Genomic DNA, 23,293 nt, shown 5'->3' on the forward strand with positions numbered 1-23,293 from the left:
GTCCAGTGCAGGAGGAACTTAAAGTTCGTAGCACGTCGGGCTTTCATGCAGACGACTGGAACTTGTGACCATCACAGACCTACAAGCAAGATTCACCTTTCATTAACATTGTTTTTCAAGTGTTTTAGTTGCCTAATGCCTAACCTTTTTTACTATAATATTTCCTTTACAGTCACTTATAGTTGTAATGCTCATCATAAACGTAATCCAGGTTTTTGCACAATCATCGAGTAGCATCATTCTTGTCTGGTGACAGCTTTATAAAAAACATGCTGCAGTCAGACAGACAGGTTGTAAACATTGCATCACTTCAGCTGAGATGCTTGCAGTCCTTTTTTTTGGAGCTAAATCCAAATGTGAGCACACCCAAAAATGCTGCCCATCACCTTCATTGTCTCTTAAATGTGAGGGAATATGGTGAGGCTAGTGGGCCTCAAGTTTGGGACCATGCTACCTGAGAGTATCTCACCAGGAGAGCTAAACTGTTAGCTTGGACGGCTAAAAAGGGACAGGATCCAGAGATTAGTCTGACTCCATGTACAAAGTTAAAGCACAGGTCTGGCTTCACTGTCAATGCAGTACAATGTAAACCAACAGTCATACATCACAGGCAACATATATACACACACACCTGTGTGTCAAAAGCTGTGAAAAATCACCTGATGTCATGTGTGTTCTAGCATTAAGACTAACTGTACCTTGGAAACATGGCCTGGGGAACAGGTTCCTTGAAGTACCTTAAAGCAGCAAACAGCTAAAACTGTTCAATAAGACTAAAATATATTTTAAACAAAGCCATATTAAAACATATTTCTGCATCTGTCAGCTCAAAATGAGACCATAGCAGTCTTCAGGTGAGCCTGGCAGTGGGTGGGGCAGAAGGCGGGGCTTCTATGGAGAGGGAAAGCTGGGATGGTGGCCTTACTAGGCCAAAAGCCGACCAGTATAAACATGGCTGATTGTGTGACTGATTGCCTCTCTTGCCTCATTAGACTTGATTTAGTGACTTCTGAGCAGTAATGATCAAACCAGTGAACATAAGACCAAAGTTACTTAAACTTGCTTTCACTGATTGACATGTTTTAGTAGCAGTTAGATGGCTAACTTTGTTTGGCTGCTGGGCAGGTAGCTTACGCTGGATGTTGCTGGGCTTTTTAACCGACTACTGCGTCTGGAAATGAGAGCAGCGAGAGTGAATCTAAACAGTAAATCTGGGGGTCATTAACCCCCCAAAAAGGAGCTTTCATACTGAACCGCTGCGCAGAGTTTGGTGAAAGTTCCCCTACTTAACATTACACTTAGTAATTTGATCTCTGAAAATATGAATCAGAGCAGCTTTAAACTTAAACACCTTGAATGTCTTTTGACCTCCAAACCAACAAACTCCTGGCAGGACAGCTGATAAATAACACAACATGCGGGGGAGGAAAAATGTGTCTCTGCAGCTTCTTGCACTGTCAGCCAAGCATGCGGCCTCTCCCCTAAGGTGACCAGGCTTTCATGTGTTAGCTGAGCCGTGTCAGGGTGAAACCAAACACTAACAGATGACCTACCAGCTCCTGGGTTGACATCAGGGCAGAGGCAGAGTTCAGGTGACGTACGGCCGCGAGGTGAACGCCACCGATTCCGACAGACACCAACATCTGGCTTGGCTTATCCGCCCCACACACACATACGCACGGCCTGTTTTCAGGAAGGACTTCAGTCGTTTATAGAAGCGTGAGAGTCCTTTTGGCCGTTCTGTCAAAATGCTTTGGTGAGCCTCTCTCAAGCCAGCCACCCTGACTTTACCATCTGTTGTGTTGCTCATAAATCACCACTGAGTTTGAGCAAAGAGTAACTTCTTCGGCTTAAACTTTACGACAAGCTCGCTACATTTCTCCTCTCTGTGTTTGGATGAAGCAGCCCTTCTCTTCCTTGTGTAATCACATGTAGGATTAGAGCGTGGGGACTTTACAAGGCCCGTGATGTGCTCCACATGGCCGGGGTTGCTGCAAACACTGAGCAGATCATCCAGGTGACGCTGGTGATAAAGCGCTCATGTGGGAACATCTCTGGTCACGGTGAGGAAGGTGAAACTCTGAGAAATGTCAGACCCGGTTATTCAGTCCTTACTCCTCCTTCTTTGAGTTCATTTTCAATCTGTAAAAGCAGGGATGGAAATATTTACACTGTGAGGACGACGGCCCGTCAGGAAGATAACAGCGGCAGTCTGCAGAGGCGGCGTGTCGAGGCTGATTGAAATTAATTTGCTCTCGTGACGCCAGAATCCAAAATGTGCTGTGAAGAGTACACACAGGTAATTCCTTGATGATAATTAATGGAGAATGAGCTGACAAGTCATTTTCTGTCCGTGTGGATCGTAAAACTCCCCATGCGGAGGACAAGTACTTCATGTTTGGCTGGTCCGTCCCTTCAAAACTTCATTACTAGAACTGGTTTCATTAGATTTACTGGATATATTCATGCTCCCTCTGGGATAAACCTTTCGACACACAGTGAGTACGAGTCAACATGGTGGGTCAGTTCACTTTTCTTGTTTTCTGACAGAAAACCTCTGTTACCACGTGCCATCATGCAGCGTCCTGTAGCTAATAAAGCAGAAAACAAGCAGAGGTTTGTGTGTTTGGTGAGCAGGTATGCTCGAGCTGCAGGGTGGAGGGACTCATGCTAGATGAAGGCAAAGGTGTAGAGTTACATCTAAGCCATTTTAAGGCATGAAGGGATCTTTTCATGAAAAAAATTCTAATTTTAAAGAACAGAGATGAGTTCTTAGGGGTTTTATTTCAGCCTCTTTGCAGAATTTTAGCACAGATTTATTAAAAACTTGTCTCATTTTGCAACAATAAACAACTTGTATGTTTAGTCGTGGTGCACAGCAACATGCTAGCTCCAACCAATCACAGCACAGCCATACAGGAAGCACATTAGGACAGCTGTCAGCCAGATCACATACTGACATCATGTCTACAGACGGCTGAGCAGCGAGGCAGGTTTTCCTCCTATTGTCCACTCTCCTGCTGCGGTTTGATGGCGTGTTGCAGACTCATTCATGGACTCATCATGCAGAACCCCTCAAACTGCTGCTGTGTGGAAACGGTTAACTAACTGAACGATTACGCGTCATATTTGTAATGTTAAAACCATGCGCTTCCTCTGAGAGGCTTCACTCAGAGCCAGCTGATGGTGTGCTCCCCAGATGTTTTCTCGAAAACATACAAACATATCTCACTCTAATCTGGGCCTTTATGTCATTCAGATAAACAAATACACTAATTCTCAGTCTGCTTGTGTGGCGAGTCTTTGTCAGAGAGACGGCGATTATTCCCATGTGGTTCTCTCCTCTTTATCTACTGTATGTGCATGAGAGGCTGAAGATGAGGCAAACCATCTGGGAACCTTTCACATAACCGAGGGTGTCTCTCTTTTTTTTTCATCCTCACGTCCTTCGTTTGGACATGAAGGACTGTTGTGCTCAGAGATGATTGAGAGGAAAATGTAAAGATAACAGCTCATTCAGACAATAACGGAAAATCATTTTCATTTGCCAAAAATTCCAGCCACATTTGCAGCACATGCCTATTCTGAGGCGAGGTGATACACTCCCTGTTGCTCCCTCATGGCTAAATTGTGGGGTAGCAGTGCCATCTAGGGCGACCACAGCAACCTACCAGTGATCATGCTCACAAAACTATCACATCTTTCACAGCAGTGACACGAGAAGCACAAGTTTTTTACAGCTGTGATGCTCATATCGCTATTATCATTTTGATATTTAGTGTGGGAGAGTTGATGCTGTTGTATTTGAGTGCATGATAAGATCTCTTTTCTCATGCGCCTTTGATTAATATTATTTTGTTTAAATGTCTAAATCTGCTCTGACTGTTGATTCAGGTGTTTATACCTGTTTGATTAGTGCACTTTGCTTTTCTGTGAGTCAAATTATTATTTCCCCTTCAGTGAAAAGTTTATTAGAAATAAAATATTGCTCGTACATAATCAGCAATTCTGTTTAAGGTAATGTTTTCTTTAACCTTGTAAACTTCACAAAGACACCGTAAAAGTACTGGTTTTGAAAGGTTGTTGCATGTAATTATACATTTGCTGCATTTCTTGAGCCCAGTTTGGACACTGGATCTAGAGGCCTTGCTGTAGGCCCTGATAGCAACCTCTATGTGCTTCTGTCTTCACTATATGATTAGAGAGGCACTGATGTGTTGTTACATCAACAGAACCAACGCTGTACTGGCACCGCTGACACATCCTTACCTTGTAGTGCTGTGAAAGTGCCACTTTTCATGTCCCATTTTTGCGGTTGAAGGAGTTTCTCACCGGTTTATATAACAGTTGAAACCCCTCTGTTCACATAACACGGCGCTTTCGGTATGAAGCAGAACAGAAGTTAGCTTCGAAAATGTTACTGAAACCAGGTGAAAAATATACTGAAATTATACCGTCTGAAAAATGTACTTATTACACTTTCAAGTGTATCAGTGAAAATCAGGACTCACGCAGTACAATTGTATTATATCACCAAAGTGTTGGAAATATACTCAAATATACTGAAAATTAAGTGCAATAAAAGTTTAATTTTCTTTACTTGGGCATGCTGATAGTGTATTGCAAAGGACTTAAAATAAGTATTCTTAAGTATACTTTATCAGTATTAAAAGTATTTGTAATTTAGTGCTCTTTTTGAAAGTACACTTCAGTGCAATTTATAATACACTTACAATAGAGTACACTTTTTATAAATACTTTGAAATACCACTTTAAGTATTGCAGAATTAGTATATTAATTTCTAATACCTTTAAGTTGAAATTCATGATGTCTATTCAGAAGTACAGTTTTTAACAGCATTATGTCAAACATATTCTAAATTGAAAACAATGTCATGACTTTTCTGTACTTAAACTTATATTTCTAATAAACTACAGTATACTTCTGTTTGGCAAAGAAAAAAGAAAAAAAAAAGAGGAAAAGAGAAAAAAGGAGATTCCAAAGTCTTTGTTTTGACAATATTTATTTATATTTTGCCAATAGTAACATATAGTTCAGGACAAATGAATGTTTGAGAGAAGCTAGCACATCAGTTTGCGGAATACATGATTCAAAATTGCACCATATTTAGTGAAAATGAACCTCGCTCTGAGCACTAGGGATTTTAATTGGTCTCCTAAACAAACAATGTGTCCTGTAAGCAAAAAACAAACAAACAAACAAACAAACAGGGTCTATTTTTTTCTGTGGTGAAGGCTAACAACACCTGCACTGGACAAGTATTTGGACAATCAAATCTAAATCCTGTCCCTCGCACATCCCGCAGAGTCAAGGTGAAACGAACTCAGAGACGGCGACGCAGTGGCACCATGACACGAGTCAACATACCGCCTCAGACGCACAAACAGAACGACAGCGGGTAGCCAAGAAACGAGAGAGGAAAGCGCGAGGATACGTTGTCACTGCTACCAGAGGGCGAAGCGGAAGAGAAAGAGAGAAAAAGGTGGTTACAGGTGCAGAGCAGAGAAGAGCTTTCAGAGACATGCTGAGGGACTACACATATAGATATAATACTCTATATTCTGAGCTGCGACAGTCTTCAAGCAGAAGAGAAAGACAGAGGATAGAGATAGATCAAGCGCGGAGAAGAGTACAATGCTAGGCCAGGTTAGCATGCTTGCGGCACGGAGAAACTTTACAGGAAGCCCAAGACACAGAGATCACATGTAAAGGCTAGAGCGACAGTGCACTAATCTACAGGCTAAGCTATACATGGGACACTAAAGCTAATTACAGGAGCTACACGTACTGTATATATGTATATAAATAGGTATATATATATCAAACAAGCTGGATAGGCAAGGCATTGCATGCACGTGCAAAGGAAGCAAGTCTAGCAGCAGCAGCAAGAGAAACAAAATGTCAGGCTTTCCAGGACTACCACAGTGAGATTCCTTTGTCGCTGTATTATATCTGATGTTGTCTGTGTCACAGTGTGTGTGCCAGTTTTAATCCGGGAAAAGAACAGAATCAGGACCAAAGCATTGAAATGGCGTTTCAAACTCTCTGTCGGGACGTGGGGCAGTCAAACAAGAAGCTTCATAATTTCTACAAACTGCAAACGAACGAAATGTTTTCATTTCCAACAGACCCTTGATTCATGACACATTCAGACCAAAGAGCTTAAGTTACATTTTTGAGTAATTTCTTTTTTAACATCAACTTATGAACAACCATTGGACATTGCACGTTATTAGGTCATGTGTATACTCTAAAGTGCACAACCTCCCTTTCGGAGGGAAACTAGACAATACTGGCAAATTTATACTAAGGCAACACAGTTACAAACACACTAAGGTACACATTGGCACATACTGTCAAGTATCACTTGTGCACAAAAAACACTGTGCTTCAGAGTCAAAATGGCTTTGCATATTCATTTAAAATCCAAACACCGGAGTCTCTGAGCCAGACTCGGAAGTATTTCAAGGTGAAATCTGTCGGTTTCTTTAAAGCCAGTCCCTGAAACACATTTTCTTTGAAATAGCTAGAGGAGTCACAAACCAAGTCAAGTATCTGACGTACGTACACACAAGAAAAAAGCCTTTTGGACTAACAAGATGAAAATACAGGTAATCTATATCGGAGATAGAGAAAATATGAATAACTTTACCTCACAAATAGTCTCTGGTTATACGTCTTATATACACTTATGTATACACAAAGATATGTACTTAGGACATCTTGAAATACTATTTACAATCTATGATCAAAAGTGATTGTACACTGACCATGTTGAGCAAATTGTGCTTTTCTAACTTGTTCTAATGAAATTGCTACAGAACCTCTGCTCGTTAAATCAGGGTTCACATCCCATCAACTAACCTGTCTACAATAAGCGTGTTTTTAGTTTGTTTTTTTTTGCTAACTACTGCGGGCAGTAGGAAACTTGATTATCCTTAACTATTGTACACTTGAATTCACTGTTTCTTTTGACTTTTGCAGGGTATTTAGATTGGACCCATACTCGAATATTGCTTGTGAATGAATAAAGAAGAAATCTCAGTTGCAATGCAAAGGGATGCTCGTCCTCCCTCAATGATTTAGTGCAAGTGATGTCAGGTATACAGTAGCTGCAAATCTGGTGAAGTTCCCATATTCGGACAAAACACCATTATTGCATCTTTCCCAGCTTCTTAGATCCTTGATCTTTCGTTAAGCGCTCATCCAAACCCACCGCTGACAGAAAGCCCCTCTCATTACCGTACTGTGGACGAGAGGTTTGCATCAAACTTATAATCCTGAAAATTTCACACAGATTCAAAAATGACCACGAACAATGCTGGTCTGCAGCGAGATTTTGGAGCAGTGGCCACAGTCGGTACTGCAGGTCATGTGATGCGTAAAGAAGCATCCATCTGAGGACCATGGGGCGAAAATCTGCTTGTGCCTTTACGAGCAAAGATTAGCTAACAATGCAGGGCTCCTTGATGTCGCTCTTTAGTGCGGCTAATTAGCATTCAATCAAAACCAGTTGACATCCAGGCTTTGGTGGCCCTTGTGGGTCTGGGCACCACTTTTTCGAGACACAATCATTACCAAAAAAACAACTGTTTTTTGGAGCGCCAGAAACAAACGTCATGCTTCATGTTATCAGAATTTGCAAATAGTGAAGACGAACTCCGCCACTAACAATTAAAATTAACATAAACAGAGGCAATGAAAGGCAAATGTTGACCATCAGTTGCAGTAAAAATGGGGTTTGATATAAAGAAAATCTTAAGGGTTATAACTTTACCTCTGAAGTGTTGGTTATTCTCATTATAGATCATCATTATAGGATGTAAAGCGCACTCAGCACAGCTAAATATACAGCCTGGTTGGACATGGTTCCCACTGCGATATGTGCATGTGACTGGTGACGTCAAACAAAACGGACTTAACGAGCCTTTACCGCCTTAAATACACTAGAAAGACGTGTGTAGAAAGAGTAGAAAGTGTTAGACAGAATAAGCAACATTAAATTAGCATCAAAAGCTGTCTAACACTGAAGTGATGCATGACAAACCAACGTCTTGGTAAATGCTTTGACTTTGCTCTTGTGTCTGATGGAAATCCTTTCCTTGCCTTGTTTTGTACATATTTCCAGTGGTTGGGTTTCTTATTTAACATGTGCTGGTACTGCTATCCATCGCCCGTCAAGACAATAACATTGTCCAGGATCACTGCTTGAAGTACTATGTGCAGATGTAGAGGCAGTTGATTAAGCTGAGGTAAGGTGAAGTGCTTTTTTTTGTTTTGTTTTAAACCAGAAGTTTAAAATGTAAAGTTACGATAGAACACAACCACGTTTGGCACTTAACAACATACTCGGCAAATGAGAAATGATTCGAAAATAAAGTCTTCCTCATCCACCTATTGCACAAGCATTTCATATCACAAAAAGTACATATAAAGTTACATCACTTACACTACTCCGGGATCTACTACACTATAGGAAAGGCAGACAGAAGCACTTTTACATGGCTCTGGACCAATTCAGTCCACGGCAAAGCTACAATACATAATATATGGATATATCTGTATGTCTTTTTTCTCAAATATACTCTTAAATATGTGACTTTGGAGGAAAGAGAGAGGAAAGAAAAAGTTCACCAGTACATTCACGACAAACAATTCATCCGTCAAGGGGGAAAGTGGAGGAGGATCTGCAGAGATGAGTCTTATAGATCTTGGCCGAGTCGTTCAATCTCCTCAATAAGAAAGTCGATGTCCTCAAATGTAGCAGCCGGATTCGAGATCACCATGCGGAAAAAGTTGACCTTGTCCCCCTGTGGCTGGTAGCCGACCATGGTTGTCCCGTACTCCATCATCCTGGCCTTTATCACTGGAGCCACCTGAAAGATCCATTAAACACAGCATGATGAATATGATGATGAGAAACTCCTTTACTGTACACACACTGTTTCACTTTTTGAAACAAGCTTATTCAATTAGTTGAGCATCACAGCTCTTAAGATCGTAAATGCCAGATTAGTTTGTTTTTCCTTCTAAACTAAATGTGGAAAACTTTGAGTATATCAGATCTCTGAATTTCCTTTTTTGTTTTCTTTCTCAGCAGCTAAACAAGTTTCCTCCTCAGACTCCTCAGATCCAGGTCCATGTAGTTCATTATCTCCCAGCAGTGTGACAGCTAAATCTGACACCGGCAGGGTTCACCACAACACTCTGACTGCTGCTGCCGCCGAGTTGAGAGGTTATCTCCGAGAGTAAAGCAGTGACAGTCAGTTATTTTGTGCTCTGCTGGGTCTCGGTGGCGGTGTGGATTCTGTGCTGTGATGAGCTGTGGCAGATTCAATTACAAGTTGGAAACTCACACCAACACCAAACTATTACAAGACTTTACTGAGGAAAAATATATCAAGAAATGTGTCTCTGAAGTATCATGTCAGGGCGAGTGCTTGCCATTTTTGTAAATATTGTAGGACCTGTCAAAAAAAGACAGTTATAAATGAGAAATTTCCAATCTTGGGGCAGTTTTGTGATTCATGCTGCCCCATGGAAATGAAGTTCAGAAAAAAATCATTTGGCGTTTTCAGGATGGATAGCAAACTGTAAAAGGAAGTTTGCAATTCTATCATTTTATGTCTTTTTAGGCTGATTATGAAGTTCCCGTCTGTCAGACTCCTGTTAAGAAATCCATATAATAAATCAACTTAATTTTGTCCATATAAGTATGTATATTAAAGGCAGCATAACCACCAAATCACATGAATTCACTAAAGAAGCTGAGGTCCGCTAAGCTAAAGTGTCCGCTAAGCTAGCTACCGTTAGCAGGAGTTTGGCTGTTTTCTTCTCCACTGATTTAGCTGCTGCCTTTTTTAATAATGTTGAAGAATAAGCTGAATACGTGTCAGCTCATCAAAATGAACGAAAATCAGTGACTAAACTTAGCTTTAGCAAAGGCTAGCTGCAGCAAGCTCTTGCAAGCTAGCTGTCGCTCGCAAGTTAGCTTTCACTTGATGTAGCCCTCTTATGTTAGCTGTTAGCTGTTAGTTGTTAGCTATCCATGGCTGAGGGTGCAGTAAGTGTGGTGACAGCTAAAATACAGATAAGCTTCGGCTTAGTTTGGGGGTCTGTTTTGTCATTACTGCAAATTTAAAAAGCTGTGGTTTGGCTAATTTTTTTATACAGTAAACAGATGTCAGAAAGTCAGATAGGCTGCTGTAGAGGTTATACTGTAACTCAGTTTTGACCCAGTATATGTAGATGCTTTACTTCACCCATTGTAGGGCAGCGTAATCAATTTAAGGATGGGATCCATAATTCGAGGCGACAGTTGCTGCAGTTACAGCTTAAGGGCTTAAGTTAACCGTGACTCATATACAGTACCCTGGAGGTCCAGCATAATACAGTAAAATTTCAATAAATCTGGAGGCATTAAGTTGAAAAATTAAAACAGACTTCTAAAACTCCTCAAGCAAACACAGCTGGCTCCGCTTTGACTTCTACAAGTACAGGCATGGAAAGTACATTTACTCATCTACTGTACTACGATTTTGAGGTACTTATGTATCTCCAATTTATGCTCCTTTAGAGCTACAACTACATTTAGAGGGAAATATTGTAGTTTTTACTTCACTACATTTATTTAATTGCTATTGTTACTTTGATTTTATATACAAAATATATAGTCAACATTGAATATGATGCATTGTTAAAGCCTCAGATACACTACACATGATATTAACATGCATGTACAAATTATTACCTTGTGCATAAGATAACAAAAACAAGAAATAATCATCTTTTGGGGGCTTGAAGGCTCCATAAATTAACACTTCGAAAGCATTGTGAGGACTTTTACTTGTAACAGTATTTTAACGTTGTGGTATTTCTGCTTTTATTTGAATAAGGGATCTGCATACCTCGTCCACCGCTGGATTTACAGTATATACAGACTGCAGTGCTGCGGCTTGTACTGCCGTTCTCATCACATAACCAATCATCCCGTCTAAATCTGTTGCAGGTGTCCCGCTGCAGTTGGCAGGCCTGCACTTTCTGTAAAATAATCAGTTGCCGCAGATTTCCGTCAAATCAGTCTTTTGACAGTTTTCCAGTCATTAAGTGGAGACTGAGGAAAGCTCCTTCAGCTCAAACTTTTCCTTAACGAGCTAATCGGGCAGCATTACGTCATATCCCTCAATCTTAGTGTCAAAGTGTGTGGAAAAGAGCGAGCGGGCCAAACAGTGTCAGTGAGGCATATCTGCGGTGTTTTTTTCAGTCATACCAAAGGAAATCTCAGCAGTTGATGTGCTATGACAAACATGGCACTGATTTATGGCGGATGAGGGAAAGCGAGAGCTCTTTGCATGGCTGGCACGTACACCATCTGTTTGTCCTAATTGTCAATTAGTAGACCCCTGCTGCTGCGAGATCCTCTGAATGGCCGCCACTTTAGCTGAATAGCCTCACTCCCTCTGAGTCAGGCCTGTGATACCCGTCCTCTGCGAGTACGTTTACTAAGTACACAAGTATTTTCATTTTTTTTAAATGCTGAGTGTAAGTGGACGTCCATGTTGTCCCTGGATAAGGAGGACATGTGATGGTCAGGCTGGATATGAAAGACAGGCTTGCAGAGCAAATTAAAGGTGTGTTTTTGTAGGTATAACACTTCTTATCTGCTCTCACTCACCTTGTGCAAGTGTTTCTTCCTCTCCTCTTTGTCCTCCATGTAGCGGATCCCAGGAGGGAGGTACCAGAAGCAGACGTTGGTGTGCTGAGGCTGTGGGAACACACGGAGTTGACAAGAGACGAGACGAATGAGCTGCGACAGTCGTGTGAAGGCAAAACACGCTCACTTAGAGCAGGGAAATAATTCAGTATTAACGACTGAAAGTAAGCTATCATATAACTTTGTGACTTTAGTGATTTAATGATTGAAGACACTTAAAAGTATATTAGCTGTACATTTAAAGCTGCTCTAATCAATAGTTTTATATTAATAATTAATCTAATAACTATGTGTAATGCAAAAGGAAATGCTTCAAATAGTAAACACACAGAGAATTATTACTCTCAGTTTTTTGGAGCGTTTTTGCACCTTTCAGCTCATTGTTTTGGTTCTATGGCCCCAAACTTTACTGTTTTTGATTAAGTCTTGCCTCTCTCATCACAGTCATTTTAGCAAGCAGCTTTTTCCAGCTAAAAAAAGCTTTCATAAACCCACTGTACACTCCCTGCCTAGCAGTCAGCGATAGACTGGCACAGACAAAGTTAGCATCAAGCAAGGAGTTTAGCATCCTGTTAAGGTGATATAAGATTGATCTGCACAGCTTGTTGATGTGCCCTCAAGCAGCAAATAAATTAATACATTAATTTAAAAATAATAATTAATGAAGGTTTAGGCCATCAGAATAATTTAGTGGATGCTATAATTATGTGAACATCCACGTCACGTAGTGGCTTAAATGGTTTTAACCACATTGGAATTAAAAACTAACATTAGCACGAAATCAGTGAATGACAGTTAATAAATATTAACATCAATTTAATTCTGAAAAGTCTGATTATTAATATATGGATTAATAACAAACACTACACATATAACTACAACTGCATCCACATACTGTACATACACACATAATAACCACCATCCTTGCCTGAAATCCTACCGATACCTCAAAATAAAAAGTGGTGAAAGTAGTTGTAGCCCATCCATTTCACCAGGCCCGAGCAGATTCTGTTCAGCTCAAAAAGGAAATCCATTAGGCGTCCCCAGCATTAGAGAGGTATCCTGCCTCCTTCTCAGATGCTCTATCTGTCTGAAAGCCCCACACAGCTCTATTTTTTGGAATCTGAAGCCCCGCCGGAGCAACCGGCCCTTCCTGCCTGCATGCGAGTGGAAAAGCATTCATTACCAACAGCTGACTAGCCATGCACACCAGCCTCATTTATACAGCCGGGCTGCCTCAGCGGTAGTATATTCAACATCAGATTGATGTAATGGCTCAATGGGAGGCACAGACAAGTGAACACCTGGGCCGATGCCCAGAGGACTTGGCTTTTTCCCATCACCCTCTGGGTTATGATGCTCTTAGCCTTTTGTGGTTCAGCAGGAAAACAATAAGCCTTGGAACATTAAAGAGCTTTCACTATAAATGACTCCGGGTGTCCAAGCACTGCTTTTATAAAAGACTTTTTAGCTTAATAACCCCATCATACCCGCGTATGTTTGCGCTGTTGCAGCTTTGCTCGGTTGAGGATATTTCAGACCCCATGCTATTCACATGCATATGAGCAATTACAGGCCGTTATGCTATTCATTAAACATAATAGCAGCACATTATACTGGCAGCTAGAGGTAAAAATGGCATTCATCCAACACAAAGCCAGAGCACACAGCGTGCCAATCAAGTCACCCATAATGACACTGAATACACTGAGGTAAAAGAAGCAAGCGCGCTAATGTTAGCTACTTTTCTCTGATTATATGGCAGTGGATGAATTATGCCTGTGGAGAGAGTAAGCTGAATGCGGACATACTTTGCCATCAAACACCATCTCGTATCCTTCTCTGTCTTTGATCTTGTTGTAGAGGTACTCTGACAGCTCCAAGCACTTGTCAATCTGAGCCTCGAACCCAATGGTGCCCTGCCAACGGAAACATTGTTAGTTTCAAAACGTTTATTTAGACGACAGAATAATTTGTGATTATTGGAAAACTTCGGGTATTTGGGCAGGCACAAATGAGGACAGAAAATATCCAAAAATGTGCATTTTATTCCGTTTCTTTACACTAATACATCTGTAGTGTTACTCAAAGGAAGTATGGGAACATCTATTGGAGCCTACATATTCAAGACTTGAATAGAAGACAACATAAGGGATTGATTTATGGCAGTTTGACTCCAATCAAGTTTTCCATGTTGTTTCCCGTGAATCGTTTTGGTTAAAAAACATCCCTGAGACCATCATCCAGGATGTCTTTCACCACGAAACCCAACTACCTTCACAAAATCAGCCCCCGTTTCAAAGAACTGCATGAATAATACGAGCAGGAGAGCTCGTTCCCCTGTTAGCGCCTCCTCACCTTTGCTCTCCACATGAGCCACAGCTTGAAGATGTCCACGTGGCGTCCACACTGCAGCGCTTTGTCTCCGGTGTCGTAGGACAGGTCGTAGTGTTTGTCCTGCTGGAACAGGTAGCAGGCGTGCATCTGGTTGCAGTTCTGCATCAGACCCTGTGAAACCAGATCCACGATGTTTAGAATCAGTGGTAGATTATACCCTTCCTGTCCAGTTAACACGTATCTCCAAATATGGTCAATCTGAAAATTTCTGATAATGAGATGCGACAGTGAGATTTGTTTCGATGGGATGAGACGCACCTCCTCTCTGACCAGCAGGGCTGAACACTGCAGAGGCACCGACATCATCTTGTGTGGGTTCCATGTTACCGAGTTGGCCCTGAAATGAACAAAACAGCCACCGTGCATCATGAGCTCGTCAGCTCTTGTCAGTTTGCGTTCAAGTCCAAAAAAACGTCACTTGCCTCTCAACTCCGTCCAGCTTCCACCTGTGTCTCCGGGACATGAGGAGACTTCCTCCCCACGCACCCTGACAGGACACACAGAGGACACTCAGACATGTGACACTGCAACTTCTAGCCTCACATCCAAGTCCAACATTTTATCAAAGGGACACTGATTTTATAGACTACCCAGCCTGCAGTTGTATGAAGTGTTCTGCTGCTCAGGAGGAGCTCGAGTTTGACAGATGTGATGTGCATTTACCAGATGTGGACGATCTAACAGCAGATAATATCAACTGTGGGAAATGTAGGATCCAGGGTTTTTAGAGCTTTGCTGCCTACTAGGGAGTGAAAGTCATCGCATACGAGGAATTTGACTGCTCTCAGTGTGCTAGCACAGGAATAAACATACAGCAAAGAAGAAGGACAACAAATTCTGAGCAAACAAGGTTAGAGAATAAAGAATAATAAGGTGCTTTACTGAATCCACTGTTAGCTATAGCCTGACCAGTGCTGATTCCTTCTATAAACACATGACATGAACAGGTTATGCTGTTTTCCATAAAACTCTCTGCATTGAAACTTTCTTCTAACCTGCGCACATTTTTTCTCGTCTTACAGGGATGCACACCAAAATCTATTTTTCCCTGGAGCTGAAACAATTAGTTGATTAATAGATTTGCTGATTGAGAGGAAAATAATTGGCAGCTAATTTGTTAATTACTCGTTAAAATTATTTTTCAAGCAAACATGATCTAGTTCCAGCTTCTCTGGAAACTGCAGTGGGCATTTCTGACTATTTTCTGATAAACCAGACAATTAATCAAGAAAATAATTGGCAAATCAGTCGTTAATGAAACTGATTGTGGATTGCTGCACTATTGAGGAGTTTTGCACGATGGTCTAATTTCTTCATTTGAAAGAAGCTTTTCTACCTTCAGAGGAATAGATTGTGAGGAGAAATGCTTTATCCTTTGTCACAAGTAAAGGTACTGATGATTGGCTATCTTTAAACATCTGGCCTGAATGTCAGTCTGTATCTCAGAAAAAAGCGCCACCAAACACACTTATTTCACAAGGAGCTGCAGCCACCGAAGCAAACAGTCCACCAGCCCACAGCTGGATGTTTTCCCATCTCTTGCCAGTTGAGGGATGATAGATAAGACCATTCATGTCTCTTAATAGAGGTGTCCCCCTGTCAGGACTAAATCACCTTCATTAATAGATAGAGCTCCTTCAGTGAGAGGGCCCATGATGGCAAAGTCAGAGGAGGAGATGATTTACAGCCTCTGTTCCAGTTTTTCTAATCCCCAGTGTAAGATAGGAAATGGCTGGCTCCTATCTGGGTCAACCGCAAGCAGTTAGAGGCCAGACAGACATAATAGATTTGTCAAACTCACTGGTGAGCTCTGTATTTTTATGCATTCCTTCTAAAAATCCCCACTGTGGATGGATATTGTGCATCACTCATCTTTTCGGTATAACAGTGTTTTGAAAGAGGCAGCAGGAGCTGCTGCTGCAGTCAGCGGCCTTCAGATTTCATGCAAAAGCTCCGTTTGTGTTACTCACATCCACGTGCATCCAGACGTTGTACTTTTTGCAGATGTCAGAAATGGCAATGAGAGGGTCAAAGGCTCCGTACACCGTTGTTCCAGCTGTTGCGCTGACAAAGAAAGGTACAAAACCCTGCAAAGGCACAAACGAAGCAAAGCATACAGCAAAGCAGCTACAGATAGAGCAAGGCTAATATGTTTCCAAAGTTTTCCCTCATCTTCGTATCTGTCTACAGGATTTCTAACTGTGTTATAAATGAGTATCACATTACCTTCTGCTTGGCCTCCACTATTCTCCTCTCAAGGTCAGCTGGGATCATTTTACCACTGCAAAGAAAAAAAACAACCTTAGCTGCTTCTCCAGTTGTTTGTGAAGTCTTCAGTGGTGGAAAAAGTATTCAGATTGTTCACTTTTATGAGAGCACCAACTCAAAAATGTGAAAACATTATAAGTCCTGTATTAGAAATCCTACTTAAAGGCTCAGTGTGAAGGATTTGGTGGCATCTAGAGGTCAGATTGCAGATTGCAAGCAAGCAAATACCCCTCAGAACAGAAGTGAAAAGTGCTCTCAAGAAGCCAGTGTTTGGTTTGTCCATTCTGGGCTACTGTAGAAACATGGCGGACTCCACTGAAGAGGACCCACAGTTATATCCAATATTCATCCTACTCACTGGACCTTTAAACGTCATCAACGAAATGTCTTTAAAGCATCAAAGGTAAAGTTCATTCTGGAAAAAATGGCTCCTGTGTTCGATATATTACTGTGCATGGATGCATCAGTGCAGCATTTTACTGTTACTGTTCAGGGTGGAGCTAGCTTCCAGCGGTTCCCAACCTCGGGGTCGGGCCCAACGAAGGGTCACAAAAATCTGAGCGGTTGTGAGACGATAAATGGGAAAGTTTGAAACTACTGCTGTGAGCTTTAATTTAGAAGCTTCTCACGTGTCAGTGTCACCACAAATAGCTGCACGTGGTCAGTTTCTTTGTGTATATTGTTCATTATTTCTTTCATATTTTTGCACTACTTAGCTCATTGTTCATACCAGTAAAGCTGATTCTGATTCTGATGTTATTTTAGGTCAAACCTCATTAGATGTCAGATAAATGTAGTGAAGTAAAAGTACAGTATTCCCCTCTGAAATGAAGGAAGCAGAAAATGGACATATGACAGTACCTCAAAACTGTGCTTGAGCACAGTATTTGAGTAAAGCTACTTAGTGACTTTCTGCCACAGGAACTTATACTTTGACTTTCTGGTATTTTACCTTTCATCTGCTTTGATGCAGATCACACTTTCAGTCCCGATGCCAAGAGCCGCTGCACCTTTTTTGATTGAAAAATGGCTCTGAAAGATAACAGAAATGAAAGAGATCGTGTTTAACTGACCACACAGCAGATCACAGGAAGGAGGGAGAAAAGCTGGAGATATAAATATATATGATGCTGAAAGGTTAGCGTGTTATTTAATGTTTTTTTCCCCTCACAGCATCTTTGAAAAGTCCTTTAAAGACGAAGGAGGTGACACATAATTTGACAGACACACCAGTCACCTCGTGTCCTTCTGACACTTTAAAAACACACATCAAGCCACAGCTCATGAGCAAAATGATTTAAAGGAAATGTGATCACTGCTCATCATTCGATGCAATAAGACACATACGGACAGTGCGGCTGAAGTGAAACATAAAGGCCTACGTGTTCAGATGTGAAGGCCACCAGTCTGGGAACAGATGACATTCCTTTCTCCTTCACTTCAGGGAACATCTTGAAGCGGGCAAGCAGCATGGCATACATGTTAGAAATAGCACCACCTAGAGGACGGAGAGGGCAGTGCAGTGTCAGTGCACATCACAGCCTCGTGGAGTCTCATGGGAGTGATGGAGGGGCTCAAACTGACACAAAGCGGAACAGAGTCATAAAATGTTGGTTTAAACTGATGAAACAACGACAAAAAAGTTTGTTTACAGCGTATCAAGAGCACATCCAGCATCCGAAACCACAGGCCACAGTGTCAGAGCCAATCACGGTCTTTGTCAGGAAGTTTTCCAATGAGTCAAACAGAAATGCATGGGAGAAATTAAAGATTGGAGGGCGGGGGCGGGCGGGTGGGGGGGGGGGGGCTTCAGTTAGAAAATGAAAATGATTTTATGGTAATTAGCTTTGAAGCGAGTTCCATTTATATCATCAGAATGCAAATTGACACATTACAGCACAGCACACACACACACACACACACACACACACACACACACACGCAGGCAGTTCCATTCTCGGCGAGGCAGAGGGGTGGTGGGCTTTGGCGTCGCCTCGCGCACGTACCAGGTGAGAAGATGCCATCCCCGCGCCCGTCCGGCCAGCCAATGATGTCCCTCATCTTCTTCAGGGTGACGTACTCCAGCAGCACGAAGACTGGAGCCACCTCATAGGTGAACCTGCGTGACACGAGGGGCATCATCACGTGGCGCAGGTGACGCACAATGTGCCAAAACCAAAATCACCGAAAAACAACTAGGTAACGGACTATTTTTTTCCTCCGCCGTTTGGCTGTTTCAGAACATACTGAGGCATGAAATCTGGCTCTCTGTAGGATAAAACACTAAAGAACTCATGAGGGATGGAAAACAAAATTTTGTGTGATGTTGGATAATTATTGATTTTACAGGTTTCGGCTTTATTTCTGAAGCAGCGAATAGATCTTAATTTGCAGCGATGCTTTGGAACAAAATGTACCAGCATCCACATGAAAATGAACTGTTCTCTGGATTTCTTCCTCCACATCCCAGGATACGTTTCATTGATTGAAATGTGCTCTTTGTTGCACATCATTCTCTCATATTCATCAAGCTTCATGCTGAGGAGTGCCATATTTTTCTATTAGCACATGATGCATTTGCTGCAGACGCAGCGTCGACAGCAGCCTTCCTCTGTGGCGCCGGGGCTGACTCCTGCAGAGTTATCAACCCAAAAACACACGCGCGCGCCAAAATTAGCTTCAGATTAGTCTGAATTTAATTTCGGAGCTCATTTTCTCCCCTTGAATCCCCGTGGGGATCGGAGGTGAGGGGGAGGGATAAAAGGCGGAGGTGGGAGGGGTGCAAAAGGGGGAGTGAAGTGGGGGGGGGGGGGGGGGGGGGGTCTGTCTTTCATTTCACCCTTTTCATTTGCAGTGATTGAGTGAAAAAAAAAAAAAAAAAAAAAAAGCTGCTATCAGCCGGTGCAGACGCACGCGGATGGACCGGAAATGGAATTCGTTGTCATTATCAGCATTTAAAATCACGACGAAGCGCACAGGCCGCGTACTCACATGTTGGTGTTGGCGGTGGATGTGAGCCAATCGGCTGCCAGTCCGACCATGTCTAATCCTGTGGAGAGCTGATTGAAGTACCTGGGGTGGGCTGAACGGAGAGAGGAGAGGGGAAGGCTGTGAGGTGGCTGCAATTTCAACATTTCATCCGCCGTCAGGAGGACTCAGACACGCCGTCTGTGCTGAGCCGGTGCGGAAAAGCGCGGAAACTCTCATCTCCTAAATGCTTTAATTGAGGGTTACACATGCTGCTGCAGGGGCATTTTAAATCATCTTGAGAAATAATGAAAACATTTGGTGCTGCGCGCGCAGTGGAGGCGTTTTGGGTGTAAAAACACCCAAATTGAGTTTTTCCACCTTTGTTTTCTAACACAGGCTCCATCACACACTTCCACAATGACGATGTTTCCTAAAAAAAAAAAAAAGGGTCGGATTTGTTGGATTTGAGTTTTCCCTGATTTCATATTACAAACACATTTAGTTTAACCCCCAAAATCAGCATTTATAAACAGAATATAAACATTTTCTGTAATGAATGACTTCTAACATATTATAACAGCTTTTGGGGGGCAGATAAGTTTGGATGATGCTGCGCAGACAATGAATGACAATATAACAAAAGACATATTAAATATGTCTTCATGGGAGAATAATAAACGGATACTGTACATTAATAATCACTTAAAATGTGCTTATATGTGCTTACAGCTGCACTAGAGTGTGTTATAAAGCAGTTCTCACCTGCGTGTAAACTGATGTAAAGGCTAAAACTGGAGGCTCAAGCAAAGATCTCCAAAAAGCAGACGTGCATTTGTTTTTCTGCGGCTGTGAATCCGTCCCGCGGGTGTCACTCAGGACAGAATAATGACTTTGGCCTGTGAATCCTGTTATTAGCCTATTATCTCCCACTTGGTGAACCAGATTTACTGCGTCACTGCATTTATCGGTCTGGTGGACAGGAGGAGGAAAACGAGGACATCTTTTATCTGTTTTATTTTATTTTATTGGGTTTGATTTTTGTAGTCTGCTTTTAAAACATTCATTTAAAAATCTGCTAAATTTGCTGACTTGTATTATAACAACAACAACAATAATAATAATTACTGTCTTTCTAACAGGCTTTTTCTGTGTTATAATACATTTTAATGTATGTTCTTAATGTCTTAATGTTTCATTAAGATCATTTCTTTTAATCGTACTGATTTTTTTAAGATTATTAAATTTCCAGACAGAAATTAGGCCTACACACACGTGTAAAAAAGCGGGGAATATTTCCTGACGTGACAAACTGAATTTGTTTTCTCATATTTGAAAGGTCAGAAATAAGCAGGTTATTTATCTGCCGTTCAAGGTGAGGCCTACCTGTCTTGATGGCGTATTTGAGAGTCGCGCGACAGCTGATCAGGATGTCGTCCAGGGTCGCGGGCTCGTCCTGCAGCTCCCAGTTGTTCATCTGAAGCAGCTCGTTCGGATAATGAAAATCAATCACTTTCGTTTCCCGGTCGAAAGACTCCACGATGTAGGCCAGCAAAATATCCACAACCTCCTGCAGGAAGGTCATTGTTTTGGTGTCACCGTCCATGGCAGGTAACAGGTCTGCAAAGAAAAACCCCAAAACATTTTGTCATTGATGCTTGTGCGATTCGGAAGGATGAATCTGTGCAGGCCTTTAAACTGGGAGCACACGTGGAATATTACTGTGAAATTACTCCATTTAGGCCCATAATAATGCTAATAATAAATCTAATTTAATTATGTTTACAGGTTTAAAAACTGAAGTTTATGTTTTCTGTCACGTGCAGCAGCTCAAAGCTCAGACTGTGCTGAAGGTGACCTCTCCACAAATAGTCCAGCACTGCAAAAAAAAATGCTCAAAAGAACTCACTGAACGCTGCAGATGTTAAATCTACACGTGAAGATACAGATGCTGATTTATTTGATCCATGTTGATCCGTGTTGTGTCATTTGCTTTAACTGAATTTTTCATGTGATGTACTGACGGTGGGAACAAAGAATAAAAGCGGATCATCTCTCAGAAGGTCAATAAAAATAGCATTTAAATGAAGATTATTGATTTTATAAAGTCGATTTGCAAAAATTCAAATGCAATGAATCCATATATTCATGTGTTTTCCTGCTATTTTAAAAAAGGGTGACTGCACTTGCAATACAAAAATACCGAATTTCTGTATTTTTACACTGAATAAATGAGCAGAATCCAAAGCAAGGCCGAGCTGTGACTCGATGAGAGGCAGACAGCTTCACAAATCCAGGTTTACAGCATTGCTCGTGTACCTGTTGAATAGAGGTCGGAGAAGACCACAGCAGCTTTGGTGCAGTTGCAGGATTTGTTGCAGCCGCAGGTGCCTGCAGCCTCCCTCTGTGGCGGCTGCTTGGCGGCCGGATCGGCGGGTTTCTCCACTTCCCCGACATTGAGCAGCGCTTTTGGACACCACAGAACAGCCAGTGAGATATTTTTATTACCCCGCCGACAAGGCCGTAAATATAATGATGGAAATAACGGGGCGCGTTGCTCGCTCCCCTCCCTCCCACCCACCCCCCACACTCCCTCCGCTGTGAACCAACATACCATATAATTTCGATCCAATTCCTCCGGAAAATTTCTGGGCCGCCGCTTGGCACCAAGCCCTGGCTGGAAGAGAGAAGGGATAAATCAAATAAGGAGCTTCAGGTCCAACTTTAAGATAGCCCAGACACAAGAAGCGCCATGCAAGTTGTGGCAAAAAGAGCCCTTAGATAAAATTCTTGCATCCTGCAGGGTGACAGACGGAAAAAGGAGAAGGTGTGAAAAGCAGATGTGTCGACTATAAACACAGCAGGCCTGTTTGGTTGGAGCACCAAATGCGGCGTACTGGTTTGAGACAATGCGCTGGAATCAGTGCTGCGCCCTGTCCGTCAGAGCCGGTTTGAAGACAAAAAGCCACTCACGCGTACTGGGGCTCTGACTGCCGGCGTTGGCCCCCGCATTATCTCCGCCAAGAGACCAGAAACCGTGTGATGCCATTGTTGCCGGTAGTTAGGAGCTGCAGGAGACACGGAGACCGACGGAGCCCATCCACCCGGAGCTGTTCAAAGCTAATGTGGTGCTGAATCTGACCAGACCTCTCCGACTGCCGGCAATCCAGCCGTGCATCCGAGAGACGCTTTATGCCGCAAGAAAGCCCCTAGAAATTTAAACGTAAGGGTGGGTGGGGGGGGGAAAGAAGCACACAAGGCGTCCACGGTGCTCTTTCTGCAGGCGTCCACAGGTGCACGATGGATAGAAGCAGCGTGATCCCACAGAAATCCGCAAACACCTCACTGACTTCACTCAGTCACTTCATTGGGAATGCGGCGCAGGAGGAAGTTGGGGCGCGGTGAAATGTCTCTCCTTGGCTGGAAATTTGCTGAATTTCCAAATTAAAAAAATAAAATAAAACAAAAGCTAAAAAGTGAAGAAAGGTGGTTTCAGGGAGCAGCTGAATGCCGCAGCTGCTGGTAAATACGCAGCGCAGAAGCCATGCCTAATTGCATCTAACCTAAATTTCACGTCACCACAGAAATCCCATCGTGATTCACTTCAAGTCATGACGAGCAGCGCTGCGTCGTGCGTCGTGACTCCATACATCCCCGACACTCGGTCCCCTGCGTGCTGAACCCACCGTCCGCACAGACACTGAATGCCAGCTAATTCATCCGCCCAGCAGCTGCGGGTCTACTTCTCAGAGACGGCGGCTCTAATTGCCCGCCTCCGGTGGAGGGAACGCTTGGTTCCAATACGCAAAGTGCGCACGGGTTCCTCTCTGTCCTCTCAGCGCTGCGGCTCGTTACTCCTAAAGTATTTATCTGGATACTCGTTACTTCCTCACCTGCTGTAGTTGTTTCAAGGAAAGTATTTTCCA

General features: G+C 42.5%; 1 protein-coding gene across 1 annotated transcript; it reads right to left on the reverse strand.

The window, feature by feature from the left end:
• Positions 1-6,904: 6,904 nt before the first annotated feature.
• On the reverse strand, positions 6,905-23,226 carry gad2 (glutamate decarboxylase 2). Its single transcript, XM_070985566.1, has 16 exons — positions 22,341-23,226; positions 21,982-22,044; positions 21,687-21,833; positions 20,754-20,987; positions 19,392-19,482; positions 18,407-18,519; positions 17,783-17,898; positions 17,353-17,432; positions 16,359-16,413; positions 16,103-16,219; positions 14,555-14,619; positions 14,391-14,469; positions 14,094-14,243; positions 13,547-13,654; positions 11,697-11,786; positions 6,905-8,898 (listed from the first exon to the last, which is right to left on the reverse strand). Exons 1-16 carry the CDS (start codon positions 22,414-22,416, stop codon positions 8,725-8,727), a joined length of 1,758 nt encoding a protein of 585 aa, XP_070841667.1. The 5' UTR covers positions 22,417-23,226; the 3' UTR covers positions 6,905-8,724.
• Positions 23,227-23,293: the final 67 nt, after the last annotated feature.

The sequence above is a fragment of the Chaetodon trifascialis genome, chromosome 18 (genome assembly GCF_039877785.1).
Source record: "Chaetodon trifascialis isolate fChaTrf1 chromosome 18, fChaTrf1.hap1, whole genome shotgun sequence".
NCBI lineage: Eukaryota > Metazoa > Chordata > Actinopteri > Chaetodontiformes > Chaetodontidae > Chaetodon > Chaetodon trifascialis.

Coding starts and splice junctions, on each gene's coding strand:
- gad2 (XM_070985566.1), bottom strand. CDS start 22,416: ATGGCATCACACGGTTTCTGGTCTCTTGGCGGAGATAATGCGGGGGCC. Junction 22,045..22,340: donor CAGTCAGAGCCCCAGTACGC/GTGAGTGGCTTT, acceptor TCTCTCTTCCAG/CCAGGGCTTGGTGCCAAGCG. Junction 17,899..18,406: donor GGATGGCATCTTCTCACCTG/GTACGTGCGCGA, acceptor TCCGTCCTCTAG/GTGGTGCTATTTCTAACATG.